Source organism: Coregonus clupeaformis, chromosome 9, assembly GCF_020615455.1.
Source record: "Coregonus clupeaformis isolate EN_2021a chromosome 9, ASM2061545v1, whole genome shotgun sequence".
NCBI lineage: Eukaryota > Metazoa > Chordata > Actinopteri > Salmoniformes > Salmonidae > Coregonus > Coregonus clupeaformis.
In genome coordinates this window covers 16,757,524-16,774,636 of record NC_059200.1, presented here as the reverse complement: position 1 = coordinate 16,774,636, position 17,113 = coordinate 16,757,524, and the positions used below count along the sequence as shown (strand labels likewise).

At 42.6% G+C, this 17,113-nt stretch overlaps 1 protein-coding gene and 1 long non-coding RNA gene across 2 annotated transcripts; one reads left to right on the top strand and one right to left on the bottom strand.

The window, feature by feature from the left end:
- Positions 1-3,044: 3,044 nt before the first annotated feature.
- Positions 3,045-14,076, bottom strand: sdad1 (SDA1 domain containing 1). Its single transcript, XM_041885329.2, has 19 exons — positions 13,874-14,076; positions 12,713-12,817; positions 12,302-12,400; positions 12,087-12,197; positions 11,790-11,962; positions 11,565-11,697; positions 11,372-11,473; positions 11,175-11,244; positions 10,961-11,064; positions 10,802-10,859; positions 8,473-8,608; positions 8,037-8,134; positions 7,795-7,871; positions 7,479-7,614; positions 7,177-7,268; positions 6,309-6,493; positions 3,658-3,742; positions 3,407-3,571; positions 3,045-3,308 (listed from the first exon to the last, which is right to left on the bottom strand). The coding sequence occupies exons 1-19, from the start codon at positions 13,973-13,975 to the stop codon at positions 3,261-3,263; spliced, it is 2,079 nt and encodes a 692-aa protein (XP_041741263.1). The 5' UTR covers positions 13,976-14,076; the 3' UTR covers positions 3,045-3,260.
- LOC121573390 lies at positions 13,430-16,526 on the top strand. The gene is made up of 3 exons (XR_006002035.1): positions 13,430-13,491; positions 14,476-14,534; positions 16,492-16,526. It is a non-coding gene; the product is annotated as an uncharacterized LOC121573390 (long non-coding RNA).
- Positions 16,527-17,113: the final 587 nt, after the last annotated feature.

Sequence of the window (17,113 nt, the reverse complement as noted above, 5' to 3'; positions counted from 1 at the left end):
TAATCCGTCTAGCCCCCCCCAAAAAAAAATAAAAAAAATTTAAAAAAAAAAATTTTGTAAAGTGGTTAACCCACTGGCTATAGGGTGAATGCACCAATTTGTAAGTCGCTCTGGATAAGAGCGTCTGCTAAATGACTTAAAATGTAAATGTAAATGTTCCCGTCCATCCAGTATGTGATGACAAGACAGCAGCCCATGATGATTATAGCCACCGCCTGTACAGGTTGGACAGAGAAGCCCAGAACCAGCAGGCTGAGGGACAAATGTGAAGTTTTGGAATGGCCTAGTCAAAGTCCAGACCTAATCCCAATTGAGATGTTGTGGCAGGACTTGAAACGAGCAGTTCATGCTTGAAAACCCACAAATGTCACTGAGTTACAGCAGTTCTGCATGCAAGAGTGGGCCAAAATTCATCCACAGCGATGTGAGAGACTGATCAACAACTACAGGAAGCATTTGGTTGTAGTCATTGAAGCTTAAAAGGTGGCACAACCAGTAAGGGGGCAATTACTTTTTCACACAGGGAAATTGGGTGTTGCACAACTTTGTTAATGAATGAATTAAATTAAATAAGTATCAGTTTTCTTAGTTATTTGTAAACTCAGGTTCCCTTTATCTAATATTAGGTTCTGGTTGAAGATCTGATAAAATTCTGTATCAAAAATACACAAAAATAGAGAAAATCATAAAAGGGGAAAATACTTTTTCATGGCACTGTAGATGATAATATCTCTCTAGGAGCTGATCCGTTGTCAGTATTGTGGAACAATTCTAATGTTAAGGTAAGATTTGAATGGAGAACGCTGATCTGAGAGCAGTGCTGCCTTTCTTTCGATCCTATTAGTATCGACACATGCTCCAACAACACACTTACTGAACGTTCTTTCTACACGGCGTTCTGGAAAACGCATGTAACATCTTCGGCCGTTATAGTAATGATGCATCGTTAAAACGATCGTAAGCTTAAAGGGGCAATCGCGAGTTCAAACAACAACAAAGTAGACACCCCGCCACTGTTTTGGAAAAAATCTGAGGGTTTGGGATAAAGAAATGTAACCACTCTCATATTCATAGAGATCTATGGATGCAAAGACTGACATTCCATGATATCAAAATTATAGTTTTAATCATGTTTTGGGGCTATACAGTTTGTTTACAATTCAATTGTTTACAAACAATGAAGTAAAACAAGTGTATATTTTGGGTTCTGATGGGGGACAGCAGTTGAATTAAGCTCACAATGAATTTATAAAATCTATTTTTCAAGAATCAATGGAGATATACAGTGGGGAGAACAAGTATTTGATACACTGCCGATTTTGCAGGTTTTCCTACTTACAAAGCATGTAGAGGTCTGTAATTTTTATCATAAATCCAGAAAATCACATTGTATGATTTTTAAGTAATTAATTTGCATTTTATTGTATGACATAAGTATTTGATCACCTACCAACCAGAAAGAATTCCGGCTCTCACAGACCTGTTAGTTTTTCTTTAAGAAGCCCTCCTGTTCTCCCCTCATTACCTGTATTAACTGCACCCGTTTGAACTCGTTACCTGTATAAAAGACACCTGTCCACACACTCAATCAAACAGACTCCAACCTCTCCACAATGGCCAAGACCAGATAGCTGTGTAAGGACATCAGGGATAAAATTGTAGACCTGCACAAGGCTGGGATGGGCTACAGGACAATAGGCAAGCAGCTTGGTGAGAAGGCAACAACTGTTGGCGCAATTATTAGAAAATGGAAGAAGTTCAAGATGACGGTCAATCACCCTCGGTCTGGGGCTCCATGCAAGATCTCACCTCGTGGGGCATCAATGATCATGAGGAAGGTGAGGGATCAGCCCAGAACTACACGGCAGGACCTGGTCAATGACCTGAAGAGAGCTGGGACCACAGTCTCAAAGAAAACCATTAGTAACACACTACGCCGTCATGGATTAAAATCCTGCATCGCACGCAAGGTCCCCCTGCTCAAGCCAGCGCATGTCCAGGCCCGTCTGAAGTTTGCCAATAACCATCTGGATGATCCAGAGGAGGAATTGGAGAAGGTCATGTGGTCTGATGAGACAAAAATAGAGCTTTTTGGTCTAAACTCCACTCGCCGTGTTTGGAGGAAGAAGGATGAGTACAACCCCAAGAACACCATCCCAACCGTGAAGCATGGAGGTGGAAACATCATTCTTTGGGGATGCTTTTCTGCAAAGGGGACAGGACGACTGCACCGTATTGAGGGGAGGATGGATGGGGCCATGTATCGCGAGATCTTGGCCAACAACCTCCTTCCCTCAGTAAGAGCAAAGAGCATTGAAGATGGGTCGTGGCTGGGTCTTCCAGCATGACAACGACCTGAAACACACAGCCAGGGCAACTAAGGAGTGGCTCCGTAAGAAGCATCTCAAGGTCCTGGAGTGGCCTAGCCAGTCTCCAGACCTGAACCCAATAGAACATCTTTGGAGGGAGTTGAAAGTCTGTGTTGCCCAGCGACAGCCCCAAAACATCACTGCTCTAGAGGAGATCTGCATGGAGGAATGGGCCAAAATACCAGCAACAGTGTGTGAAAACCTTGTGAAGACTTACAGAAAACGTTTGACCTGTGTCATTGCCAACAAAGGGTATATAACAAAGTATTGAGAAACTTTTGTTATTGACCAAATACTTATTTTCCACCATAATTTGCAAATAAATTCATTAAAAATCATACAAATGTGATTTTCTGGATTTTTTTCTCTCATTTTGTCTGTCATAGTTGACGTGTACCTATGATGAAAATTACAGGCCTCTCTCATCTTTTTAAGTGGGAGAACTTGCACAATTGGTGGCTGACTAAATACTTTTTTCCCCCCACTGTATATGTGTGTGTTCGTCCTGGAAATCTTGACATTTAAATGCAGTCTGCATTTATTTATTGTCTATTACGTCAATCTAGATGAGTTACATTTACACTTTGTTGCCAGGAACATTATCTTCACATCACAAAAAGGTGTATCGAAATTTGAAGTAGACTGAAAAAAAAAAATACAAATAGGAGAAAGGGGTAAACGACTGACGGTAAATCTTTTAATAGAAGGCAGTGTGATTATAGCCTACTACCTATACAAATATGTTATAGACCACATCTTCCTGTTAAATGGAGATGGGGAATGGTATATTGCAGTTAAAACGAACCATTCCCCATCTTCATTTAATAGCCCAAGTTCATGGAAGCCATCATTTCCTTTGGAACCAAGAGTCCACGGCATACAGCGATATCGCTATTTGTATTGCTTCTTTCTCTTAATGAGTGCATCTCTTAGAGCAATCTGTATGGAGAGAGAGAGAGAGAAGAGAAGAGATAAATAATACTGAAAAAAAAAGAAAAAAAAATTATGCTGCACACAAAAAAAGAAACGGAATTTACCTGTTTATCTCTGAAGGATCTCTTGTTCTTGGTCCGTACATTTAGACTGTGTCTCATCATCCTGAAGTCTTTGTTCCTCTTCTTGTCCTTGTTGCTGGTGGAGGCGAATGGATTCAGCTTCTCTTTCCTCTTCTTCACAAACTCCTTCCTATCTGAGCGGCCAGCCTACCATCAAAACAAACCACATGATCGGATGAAATCCTGAGAATACGAGAATTTGAATTGAGCACATTCTTGATTGAGATTGTCACCTGTGCAGTGGCCAGTCTTGATTCCTTGTCTGCCTTGGGTTTCTTGTGCAGCTTTTCAATGTCTCTCAAGGTAAGGATTTCCCCTCTGAAAACGGTTTGCAATGTTATTCGTTAAGATGTGTACACACACACACACCAATTGCAGTTAAACAATTTCCAACCGTTTGCATGAGTATTTATCACGCTTATGCTGCGTTTAGATGGTACGAGGTAGACGGTAAACCGGATGTCATTGTTCTCAATGAGAGCACGACAGTAAATGCGTTGACGCTGGCAGCGAATGCAGTCAGCCGCCACTAGGGCATTCCCTATTCCCTCAACCCTCGCACTTTTTACGTGACACATGTATGCGTCGCATGCACGTGACCAATAGGGCCTGACCTATAGCACATCATAACCACATTAATAAATTGGTTAACAAACTCTGAACACCGTAACAGATGACAGCAAAATGGATGCAGATGACGTGACAAATAAACTGGAAACGGGGGGAATGTTTACTGGTTGCTCAGGAGGTAAAGGGGAAGTCAGATGGGTGGAATAAATGTGACTAGTTGTGGAACATACAGGAGATCAAGAAAAAGGTGTTAAGGACAGGTGCTGTTAGATTACAATATACTTTTTCTGACCGTTTTGAACAATGTAAACACTAAATAAATTAAAAGCGTACCAGAAAATGTTGTAACGTCAAAAAAATTAAATAAATTGCAAAGCCTTTATTACAGCAAAGACTGAAAAAAAAGTCACATTCATTCGTGAATTCAACTGCCAACATGGAAACGGTTTAGTTTTTGTTTACGCCAATTATTCAAGGGTCTCTTTGTTATTTTATATTAAAACCTAAACGCTTGATTGCATTTCAAATCACGAATGCCTCATATGCTGTGCGATGACATGAACGAATGAATGATACAGTAGCCTATATAAGTATTGAAACATGCCTAAGTAAGTTACGGTATTAAGACTAAACAGGATACACTCTTTAGGCCTACAGCTCAATGGCAGTTATACAAGGCTGCTATACTAAGACTACTAATGATTTCACTTATTATAATCATCATCATAACAACAACAGGTAGATCTAGAAAAAAGACGGTTATTATTATTATAAATACTATTTTTCTGACAATTTGGAACAGTGTAAACACTAAATAAATTAATTTAATCTAATTATAATTAATCTGGTAATAACAGAGGCTGCTCTAACGAAATAAATAAAAAAGTGTAAAGCCTTTATTACAGCAAAGCAAAGATTACGAACAGCCACATTTGTGTACATGTGGTTGTGTGAGGCTTGGTGCTTACAGAATCAGTAGGCTATTAAAACAAACAGGCAACACAAGCCGGATCTGTCTTATTTCTGTAGATATGCAGTACCAGTCCAAAGTTTTAGAACACCTACTCATTCAAGGTTATTTTATTTTATTTTTAACATTGTAGAATAATAGTGAAGACATCAAAACTATGAAATAACACATATGGAATGATGCAGTAACCAAAAAAGTGTTAAACAAATCAAAATATGTTTTATATTTGAGATTCTTCAAAGTAGCCACCCTTTGCCTTGATGACAGCTTTGCACACTCTTGGCATTCTCTCAACCAGCTTCATGAGGTAGTCACCTGGTATGCATTTCAATTAACAGGTGTGCCTTCTCAAAAGTTTATTTGTGGAATTTATTTTCTTCTTAATGCGTTTGAGCCAATCAGTTGTTGTGACAAGGTAGGGGGGAGGTATACAGAAGATAGCCCTATTTGGTAAAAGACCAAGTCCATATTATGGCAAGAACAGCTCAAATAAGCAAAGAGAAATGACAGTCCATTGTTACTTTAAGACATGAAGGTCAGTCAATCCGAAAAAATAAAATAAAATAATATGCCATTTAGCAGACGCTTTTATCCAAAGCGACTTACAGTCATGCGTGCATACATTTTTTTTTTGTGTATGGGTGGTCCCGGGGATCGAACCCACTACCTTAGCGTTACAAGCGCCGTGCTCTACCAGCTGAGCTACAGAAGACCACATTCCAAGAACTTTGAAAGTTTCTTCAAGTGCAGTCGCAAAAACCATCAAGCGCTATGATGAAACTGGCTCTCATGAGTACCGCCACAGGAAAGGAAGACCCAGATTTTACCTCTGCTGCAGAGAATAAGTTCAAAATAAGTTCATTCAAGTCAATCCGGAACATTCCAATCAGACAGCTGTCTTTTTTTTGCTACTGCTCGACTACAGACATCTCGGTCGACCAACAGCCTATCGACCAGTCGACTAAATGGGGTCAGCCCCAGCCGCCGCGATAGACGGGACCTGCCGCCAGAGTTAAAATATTTCAACTTTTGCCGTAGCGTCGTTTTCTATCGGGTGTTGATTTGCACTGGTTTGTTTACTGATATCACCATAGCAACGCATGCCGTCGTGCTGGATTGCTTTTGCCGTCACCCTCTCTTGCCTTCTTGTCTCGCTATACCGACTGGTATGAAGTTTTTTTTTTTTGCGTCCCTTCGTCTAAACGCAGCATAAATGCGTTTTAAATAAGATATTCCCATCAGGGAAAACATGGATCCACAATCATCATTATAACAAAAAGTCGACCCCATTTTGAATTATATTGATCATAGGAGCGGAGGTAAAATAATAATAACAAAACTGACCTTTCACCCTCATCATCGTCCACAATCTTCCTCTTCTGTCCCTTGCCCGGGGCAGCGTTGACCTCTTTAGCCATCTGAGCCAGACGGATCTTCTTGAAGTCGTCCTGAGTGAGGAGTCGACTGGAGCTGACCGCTGCCGCCTTGGCTTTCCTCTCCTCTGGATCCATGCTCTTCAGCTTCTCAGCCTGGGCGAGACACATACAAATGGCCAATGAGAAGACGTTGCTCACCAATAAGAACACCTTATCCACCAATCAGAACACTAATCATATGACTGCTGAACAATGAATCAAATGGCCACCCGGACTATTTACATTGACCCCCCCATCCATTTGTTTTTACAATGCTGATACTCGCTGTTTATTATCTATGCATAGTCACTTTACAAACTACCTCGACTAACCTGTACCACCGCACATTGACTCGGTACCGGTACCCCCTGTATATAGCCTCGTTATTGTTATGTAATTTTCTTGTGTCACTTTTCGATATTTGTATTTTTTTGTACTTTATTTTATTCAGTAAATATTTTCTTCACTCTATTTCTTGAACTGCATTGTTGGTTAAGGGCTTGTAAGTAAGCATTTCACGGTAAGGTCTACACCTGTTGTATTCAGCGCATGTGACAAATAAAGTTTGATTTGATAATCACCAGGGTAGTAGTGTTCATTCAGCACCAAATGGCAGAAAACAGACAAACAGGGAGGGACAACCTGAACTTGTGCAATAAGAAACACTCATTTTAGTTTTCTGATTCAAAGTGTTTTGCTACGGTGTGCTCTATTGAACGCGAGCCCAGCCCAGCTTTTCAATATCAGGTCACCAACCCAGAACACCTAACAGACATGGGGCTGATGCAGAACCCTACCATTTCTGTGGTGTCTTCATCAGAGGAGTGGTGAACATCGATCCATTCTCCGTCCTCATCATCGCTGATACTGCTGGCACTCTCCCAGCCATCTGGAGATGAAGAGGAAACGCCGGAGGAAGAAATGATCAAATAATCAATATTTAAACCCGTCTTAACTATTTTCACACAGAACATCATCTATTGCATGTCGGACATACCGTCCTTGATATAAATCCAAATGAGAGTCCTTGCAGCAAAAAACCCAACAAGTAGAAGTTTCCAGTTCTATAATAATGACTATACACGATCCAATCCCTTACCGCCATCCCCTTCTTCTCCTCCCTCCTTCTCCTTCTCCTCCACCTCCAGAACCTCTGCTCCAGGGATGTAGTCTTTGGCCCCCATCTCGCCATAGTCCTGGATCTTAGCCTCTGTAGACAACTCTGTGGGTCGCCCCTAGTAAACAACACCAAATGGTTAAGTTAGCAGTTTGCACAGGCCTACAGGACATTTCACAGCCCCTCAGCCCTGAGAGGAGGAACCACCTAGCATATGGGCCTTAGAACGAGGGAGGAAAAACATTACGATGTTGAGATCATTTAAAAAATGTTTATTACATTGGTCTCAGCAACATACCCTGTCTCTCTTATGTAGCATCTTTGGATCCAGGCTTCTGAAGAGCTGAATGAGTCCTCTGGCAGACATCATCACATCTAAAAAAAGGCAATGACATCATTTAAATAACCGTCATTGAAACCCTTTGAATCGTTTTTTTTTTAATGACACGTGATGAATAATCTCTTGTAGCACATTGGTTTTAAGAGAAAAGATTCAAAACAAAACATGTTAACCTACTACAGTAAGGACAGACTACTTACTCTTGTCTTTGTGCATCTTGTACTGAGCCAAGTCCTGGAGGAGCTCTTCTGTGATGGCTAGGGGACAGCGAGCTGCCACCTCCTTGATGGCATTGATGCTGTACAAAGAAAGTCCCACAACTCTGTTACCATATGTAACCATGTTACTACCAATAATTGATGCTGTACAAATCTCAACTGTATAGAACAGTATTATATACACACAATATCCCATGGTAACAATCACATGCAGAAGGTGAGTGACTTTACAATGGCCATCCAACCGGGTTACAGAGGGATCCTAGGTGAGTGACTTTACAATGGCCATCCAACCGGGTTACAGAGGGATCCTAGGTGAGTGACTTTACAATGGCCATCCAACCGGGTTACAGAGGGATCCTAGGTGAGTGACTTTACAATTGCCATCCAACCAGGTTACAGAGGGATCCTCCCTTACCCAACACACATCACCTCTCCTGAGTTTCTGTCTGTCACAAAATTATTGGCTATGGTCATGATGACAGGCTCGATGATCTCAGGTGGAACTAGATGATGGGAGGACTGGGCAGCACACAGGAGGATCTTGGTCACCTCTGGAGAAGAAAGAAAGAAGAAACACAAGGCATAAAATATTTTTTTTGCAACTCAAGTTCTGGGCCCCGTGTAGCTCAGTTGGTAGAGCATGGCGCTTGCAACTCCAGGGTTGTGGGTTCGTTTCCCACAGGGGGGGCCAGTATGAAAATGTATGCACTCACTAACTGTAAGTCGCTCTGGATAAGAGCTTCTGCTAAATGACTTAAATGTATTAAACGCAACGTGACTAATTGCATGTTTGTTTTTAATTACAAGCGGAGCCCTTTCTTAGAACACACCTCTTTGATGGGGATAAATAAACCGCTGTACAGACTTCACTGACATTTTCAACCTCTTCCTGACTGAGTCTGTAATACCTACATGTTTCAAGCAGACCGCCATAGTCCCTGTGCCCAAGAAAGCAAAGGTAACCTGCATAAATGACTACCGCCCCCGTAGCACTCCCGTCGGTAGCCATGAAGTGCTTTGAAAGGCTGGTCTGACCGTAAGGTGCTACAGAGGGTAGTGCGTACGGCCCAGTACATCACTAGGGCCAAGCTTCCTGCCATCCAGGACCTACAGTTGAAGTCGGAAGTTTACATACACTTTGGTGTATGTAGGTTGTTGTCATTAAAAATAGTTTTTCAACCACTCCCTTCAAACTCAAGTGCCTCTTTGCTTGACATCATGGGAAAATCAAAAGAAATCAGCCAAGACCTTAGAAAAAAAATTGTAGACCTCCACAAGTCTGGTTCATCCTTGGGAGCAATTTCTAAAACGCCTGAAGGTACCACGTTCATCTGTACAAACAATAGTATGCAAGTATAAACACCATGAGACCACGCAGCCGTCATACCGCTCAGGAAGGAGACGCGTTCTGTCTCCTAGAGATGAACGTACTTTGGTGCGAAAAGTGCAAATCAATCCCAGAACAACAGCAAAGGACCTTGTGAAGATGCTGGAGGAAACAGGTACAAAAGTATCTATATCCACAGTAAAACGAGTCCTATATCGACATAACTCCCGAGTGGCGCAGTGTTCTAAGGCACTGCATCGCAGTGCTAGCTGTGCCACTAGAGATCCTGGTTCGAATCCAGGCTCTGTCGTAGCTGGCCGCGACCGGGAGACCCATGGGGCGGCGCAAAAATTGGCCCAGCGTCGTCCAGGGTAGGGGAGGGAATGGCCAGCAGGGATGTAGCTCAGCCCCCCCACGGGGGGCCAGTATGAAAAATTAAATAATAATGTATGCACTAACTAACTGTAAGTCGCTCTGACTAAAATGTCAATGTAACCTGAAAGGCCGCTCAGCAAGAAAGAAGCCACTGCTCCAAAACCACCATAAAAAAGCCAGACTACGGTTTACAACTGCACATGGGGACAAAGATCGTACTTTTTGGAGAAATGTCCGCTGGTCTGATGAAACAAAAATAGAACTGTTTGGCCATAATGCTCATCGTTATGTTTGGAGGAAAAAGGGGGTTGCTTGCAAGCCGAAGAACACCATCCCAACGGTGAAGCATGGGGGTGGCAGCATCATGCTGTGGGGGTGCTTTGCTGCAGGAGGGACTGGTGCACTTCACAAAATAGATGGCATCATGAGGAAGGAAAATTATGTGGATAAATTGAAGCAACATCTCATGACATCAGTCAGGAAGTTAAAGCTTGGTCGCAAATGGGTCTTCCAAATGGACAATGACCCCAAGCATACTTCCAAAGTTGTGGCAAAATGGCTTAAGGACAACAAAGTCAAGGTATTGGAGTGGCCATCACAAAGCCCTAATTGAACAATTAATAAAATGGCCACCCGGACAATTTGCATTGACCCCCCCTTTGTTTTTACACTGCTGCTACTCGCTGTCTATTATCTATGCATAGTCACTTTACCCCTACCTATATGTACAAATTACCTCGACTAACCTGTACCGGTACCCCCTGTATATAGCCTCATTATTGTTATTTTATTGTGTTACTTTATTTTATTACTTTATTTTATTTAGTAAATATTTTCTTAACTCTATTTTCTTAAAAACCACATTGTTGGTTAAGGGCTTGTAAGTAAGCGCATGTTGTATTTGGCGCATGTGACAAATAACACTTGATTTGTAGGTTTTAATTACAAGTGATGCACTCACTAACTGTAAGTTGCTCTGGATAAGAGTGTCTGCTAAATGACTAAAATGTAAATGTAAGTGGAGCCCTCGTTTACAGCTTACCTCTTTGATGGGGCTGAATAAACCGCTGTACAAAGGGATAGTAGTTAAAGAGAAAGAGCTGTGGGAAGAACAGAAATAACAACGTGAATGTCTTCTTTTTTTTTTTTTTACATTGTAGAATAATTGCACTGTTCATATCTAACAGTGCCATTTTCTTACCTCATGAATCCCAACCAGTCGGGATATTAGTTCCATCATCATGATCTTCACCTCAAAACGCTCCTTAGAGTCTTCCAACTGCTTTAGCAGCTTCTCTGAAAAATCTGTGCAAAAAAAATAAAATATTTCTTAGGAAAACCAGAATAGAGTGACATAAAGAGGTCAGATGTAGTTTAGTGTATAAGTGTGTGCTTTTGAGGGTGACCATACATACCTTGAGGATCATGAATCAAGTGGATGGCAGAGAAATTGAAAACCTCTACCTTCTTCTTCTTCTTATGTTTCTGTGAATCATCAGGTTAGATTCATTAACTAACCAACCAACAAAAACGAGACAATTGCCACTTAAAAAGTCTATCTTAGGTAAAAGACAAAACACAGGAATGAATTAGCGCAGGACTGTCAGCGTACCTTAAGGACCTTCATGGCCTTCTCCATCTTCTTCTTGTTCTTGGTCGTCTTCTTCCCTGTAGAGTACCTCACCATCAGGTCTCTAGCCGACGGACCCTCCTCCTGGAGATAAGAGATTGGCTTAGACCTGACAGAGCAAGGAAGTCTCTCCTCCAATCATAATGCTCACCCCCCCCCTCCCCTCTATACATGCCTCGGATTCTGAATCACTTTCCCGCTTCTCATCTTCATCTTTGCCCAGGAAGAACTTCATGCCTGCCACAAGGATCTTTGTGACTTTGGAGAAACATGCTGTCGTGATGACGTTAACAGTTTTGGCGTCATTCCTGTGATGGAAAACAAGGAAATAAAAAAATATATATATCATGTGACGTGTTTTTTGAAGATACTTAGCACAGAGCCAAGGCATGTTACTTACCAGATGTTCCTCTTGTACAACTCAATCATGACATCCAGCGAGATCTTGGCTGCTAGAGGATTGCTGTCTCTCAGCATGGTGTACATGAAGTTCTGTAATGTGGTGTTGACTTTGTTGTTCTTGTGTTTGGAGTTGATGTTTTTTATGTCATGCACGATGTGCGAGTACAGTGTCTGGGGGGGAAGAGATGAACAGGAGACTTAAGCGAGATGCAGACCGTGACCGACAGTGCAGACTGACCATAGAGATGGAATAACAATACCGGGGTGCAGACAGACAAGACACTCCGGGGCTCACCTTCCTGAGGAGCTTGTCGTGACAGCGCAGTAGCTCAAAGAACAGCTCCAGAAGACCTGTGGGGTTGATCAGATCTTTGTTCCTCAGCAGAATCAGGGCTTTGCAGAATGTCTGAGCGAGGGAGAAACATGAGGGGGGGAAAAACACATTAAATCCACGTATTTGTAACGGCTGACAAGGGTGAGAAAATACCTGTTGATGATATGTTCTCTTACCATTCGTAGATCTGGCTCGAGGACTGTGTGATGATTCATAAGGAGCTCGGTCAACTCCTGAGGGAAGGAGGCAAGTTGCTGCAGATAGCAGTGTCCAACCTGGAACATCACAATGATGGATTTAGCTTGATAGCTTCCTATGAGGATTAACATCAGCAGTACACTTGTGTCTACAGTTGGCGATCTATAAATAATTGACAGTTCATGGTTTTCCAATAAGATCCACAAATACAGCAGGCCTACAGACATTTCCTGATTTGAGATAGCTTCGACCCCAACTAGGGTTCTCACATGACATTTATAATTACGTTTCTGATTACTTAAATAAAACAATACAATATCCAAATTATTATTAATATCATGAATTTGGCATACTATTTATAGGACTAGATTTGAGAGTGATGATCGTACCTGAGCAAGGAACATGACCAGGTCTGCCAGCTCCTTGTTAGGCTTGTCAGGCTGGAGTTTGAAGATCTGGACATTGGACTGGTAGTGTCGATATTGTTGCAGGAACTGTAGATTAGAAATTAAGACGATCATAGCGAAAAATATGTAATCAAGTCAGCGGGAATTGACATAGCTAGCCTCTCCTGATTCCCGAGCGTGGACTGGATAAGCGTCCACTCTCGTCTCTACTATATATAGGGTCCAAAATTCTGAACAGTCCCTTTATAAATGTGTAAGTGGCTCTGGATAAGAGCGTCTGCTAAATGACTTAAATGTTAATAAATCAGAAGAATGTTGACTAAACTTCATATTAACTTACTACACCAGTTGTCCACTGATTTCTTCCTTAAACCTGCGAGGTATTACAGTCTGATGTATTACTACTAAGCAATAGCTGCACACTATTGCCACATTCAGCCAAGGGTGTGCAACTTAAGTTTTCCGAAAATGGTGGTGGAAAATTGTGTTTTATTAATAAGACAGTACACATTTTTCCAGTTTTTTTTTCTCCCACGGCGGCTCGCCATTAAAGTTAAAGGAGGAAAATGATGCTTTTGCAGCCTGAATGGTGGATGCTTTATGTACGAGCCGGTCCATGGGGGACACGAGTTTATTACCAGGAATGCACACCAATCGAAGAAGATTGTGCAGATCTAGAGCCACTGTCTGCTGCCTAGGCTACATTAAAACAGCCTACGGAGAACATACGGTGCAATGCGGAACACGTGCTGCTAAAAGAGGTACAGCAACGGGTAGTGCAATATCTCGCAAGCTGTCGCTATGGACTGCCATTAGACCCGGTTTATTAACACATTTGATCATGAATAAAATGTGTCTAATATTGGGCTAAGACGTAACTAGTTAGCTCGTTTAGATAGCTGGCTAGCTTGCTAACGTTAGCTATCTGGTAATGCAATCAAATATAGTAATCTATCTAATTAACGTTAGCAATATAGTTATATGATACATGACATCATTAATTGACCCTAAAACATAGCTTGCTTTCTAATGTCAGTTAAATGTAAAGCAGATAACTAGAAAGTTAGCCAAGTAGTTTGTTTACTAGTCAAACTAGCTAACGTTCGTTGGCATGCGTTAGCTAGTTCAGTTTTATACACTCACTTCTTCCGTGTACGACTGTGGATCTCTCTTGATCAGGTTCTGCAATTGCGGCAAATTGGTTGGCAATTTGTTGCTGTGTCGACCCGACATGATTTTATTCATTTTCGGTGTAAAAGGGCATATCTATATTATAAATATGTTATCAAAATACCAACGTGGCTCACTGGTAGATCGCCATTTATTTTCAGACGCACGACGGAACGTATCCAGGGACAAACGAAGTGGCAATGAAACGCGTTGCCAAAACCCAGTGAATTCGGGTGAAATAAAATATTGCCTACAGTAGACACTAGTGTTGTGCAAAGAAGAATATTGAAATTAAGGTCCTTACATAACCCACTTAAAAAATGTTACAATATGCTATAGAACCATATGCAATACAGTAATATTTTGAACATCTAGATAGGAAATAGTCATAAGCCACGCCCAAATCAGATTTACAACTGATTGCTGATGCCATATAAACACTATGCATTGGTCAGATTTTTAAGCGTGTTCAAGGTGAGTGTACCAATGTGTTGTGAGTCAAACATGTATGTTGCTGTTAGTTAAATAAAAATGCTTGCAAACCTCTTGTGATTGAGACAAAGTATACATTTCAGGGTTCTATTCCTCAAGCTCCCAATTGGAAGAGGCCCATCCCACTAATTGTTGAAAAACGGTAAGTTCCATATCATTTTTTTTTTTTGTCATTTATCAGACGCTCTTATCCAGAGCGACTTACAGTTAGTGAGTGCGTACATTTTCATACTGGCCCCCCGTGGAAATCAAACCCACAACCCTGGCGTTGCAAACGCCATGCTCTACCAACTGAGCTGCAGAGGGCCTGTCATACAACATGACTGATTAATTGAGATTAGTCTGGAAATGTGATGCAATTCCAGCTTTTCTCTGGAGTTGTGCTTGCACTACCCTCTTTTCCTGTATTGACTCAACTAGTTCAATTAAAGCAAATGTGGATTTGGATTAAAATGGTTCTTGCTGAAGGCCAAAGTTCCCTCTCCTCCTAGCCCAATAATGGACTAAATGAGACTAACGTTACTCCTTATAGTCCAAGGACCTTACATGTTCTGTTATGAAGACAAATACTCTCAATTGGTCCTAGAAACATAAAGCCCTCTACTTTCATATCACATCAAAGTATGAAAAAAAACCTCCACATTTACTTTAATTGAACTGTTGAGTCAAATCAGTCATGTTGTATGACAGGCTCTCTGTCGCTCAGTTGGTAGAGCATGGCGTTTGCAATGCCAGGGTTGTGGGTTCGTTTCCCACGGGGAGCCAGTATGAAAATGTATGCACTCACTTAACTGTAAGTCGCTCTGGATAAGAGCGCCTGCTAAATGTCTAAAAATGTAAATACACACTTAAGTGTTGCTTTCGTCCAGCTCCTTGTGGAGCCTATTCCCCCTCAGGAGACTAAAAAGATTTGGCATGGGTCCTCAGATCCTCAAAAAATTCTACAGCTGCACCATCGAGAGCATCCTGACTGGTTGCATCACCGCCTGGTATGGCAACTGCTTGGCCTCTGACCGCAAGGCACTACAGAGGGTAGTGCGTACGGCCCAGTACATCACTGGGGCAAAGCTCCCTGCCATCCAGGACCTCTATACCAGGCGGTGTCAGAGGAAGGCCCTCAAAATTGTCAAAGACTCCAGCCACCCTAGTCATAGACTGTTCTCTCTGCTACCGCACGGCAAGCGGTACCGGAGTGCCAAGTCTAGGTCCAAAAGACTTCTCAACAGCTTCTACCCCCAAGCCATAAGACTCCTGAACAGCTAATCATGGCTACCCGGACTATTTGCACTGCCCCCCCACCCCATCCTTTTTACGCTGCTGCTACTCTGTTAAGTATTTATGCATAGTCACTTTAACTCTACCCACATGTACATATTACCTCAACTACCTCAACTAGCCGGTGCCCCCGCACATTGACTCTGCAACGGTACCCCCCTGTATATATAGCCTCCCTACTGTCACTTTATTTTTACTTCTGCTCTTTTTTTCTCAACACTTTTTTTGTTGTTGTTTTATTCTTACTTTTTTTGTTTAAAATAAATGCACTGTTGGTTAAGGGCTGTAAGTAAGCATTTCACTGCAATGTCTGCACCTGTTGTATTCGGCGCATGTGACCAATAAAATTTGATTTGATTTGTGTATAGCCGTAACGGATATTTTTGTGACCTTATTTTACCTTTTCTGCTGCTTTTGAGACACGGTTAAATCCCAACCCTGGGACACTACTTCTTGACTAATTAAAACTCAAAACAATCACAATGTGTCACGCTCTGGCTCCAGGACTCTGTATGTTGAGCCAGGGTGTGTTTGTTTATGTGTTCTGTTTCTAGGTTGGGTGTTCTAGGTTGTCATTTTCTGTGTTTGCCTGAGTGACTCCCAATCAGAGGCAACGAGTGTCAGCTGTTCGCTGGTTGTCTCTGATTGGGAGCCATATTTAAACTGTCTGTTTTCACCTTGTGTTGGTGGGTTTTTGTTCCGTGTTCAGTCATTGTCGCTGTGGACTTCACGAGTCATGTTTTTGTTTTGTAATTTCGTGCTTTAACTAATTAAAGTAATTATGTTCGCAACTAACGCTGCGCATTGGTCTACTCCTTTTCAAGACGTTCGAGACAGAAAAACCCACCAAAACTGGACCAAGCAGCGTGTCCAGGAGCCATCGCCAGGGGAATCGCTTGCAGATCTCCGTGGCAACCTCGACTGGGTCCAGCCTTGTAAAGAGCAGAGTGGATGGACTTGGGAACAGTGGAGGAAGAGTCTCGACTGGGTCAAGCCTAATGAAGAGCAGAATGGCTGGAATTGGGGGCAGAAGAGCGAGAGTTGGGTGAGAATTATAGAGGCCTGGCCCACGGGGAGGAGAGACCCCCAGAAAATTTTTAGGGGGGGGCTCACGACGTCGGGGCAGCAGGAGGCCGCGATAGAGCGGCCCAGCGGGTTGCCAGAGGAGGCCGCCAGGTTACGGGGGCCACTGGTCGAAGAGGGGATGGAAGGTGGAGAGGCACGGCGAGAGGTACTGGGGTGTGTTACCAGTCCGGTCCGGCCCGTTCCAGATCCCGATGTAGGGCCAGTGGTGTGTGTCCCCAGTCCGGTCCATTCCTGCTCTCCGCACCAAGCCTACGGTGTGCGTCGCCAGCCCAGCCCGGCCGGTCCCTGTTCCACGCACCAAGCCCACGGTGTGCGTCGCCAGCCCAGCCCGGCCTGTCCCTGCTCCACGCACCAAGCCTA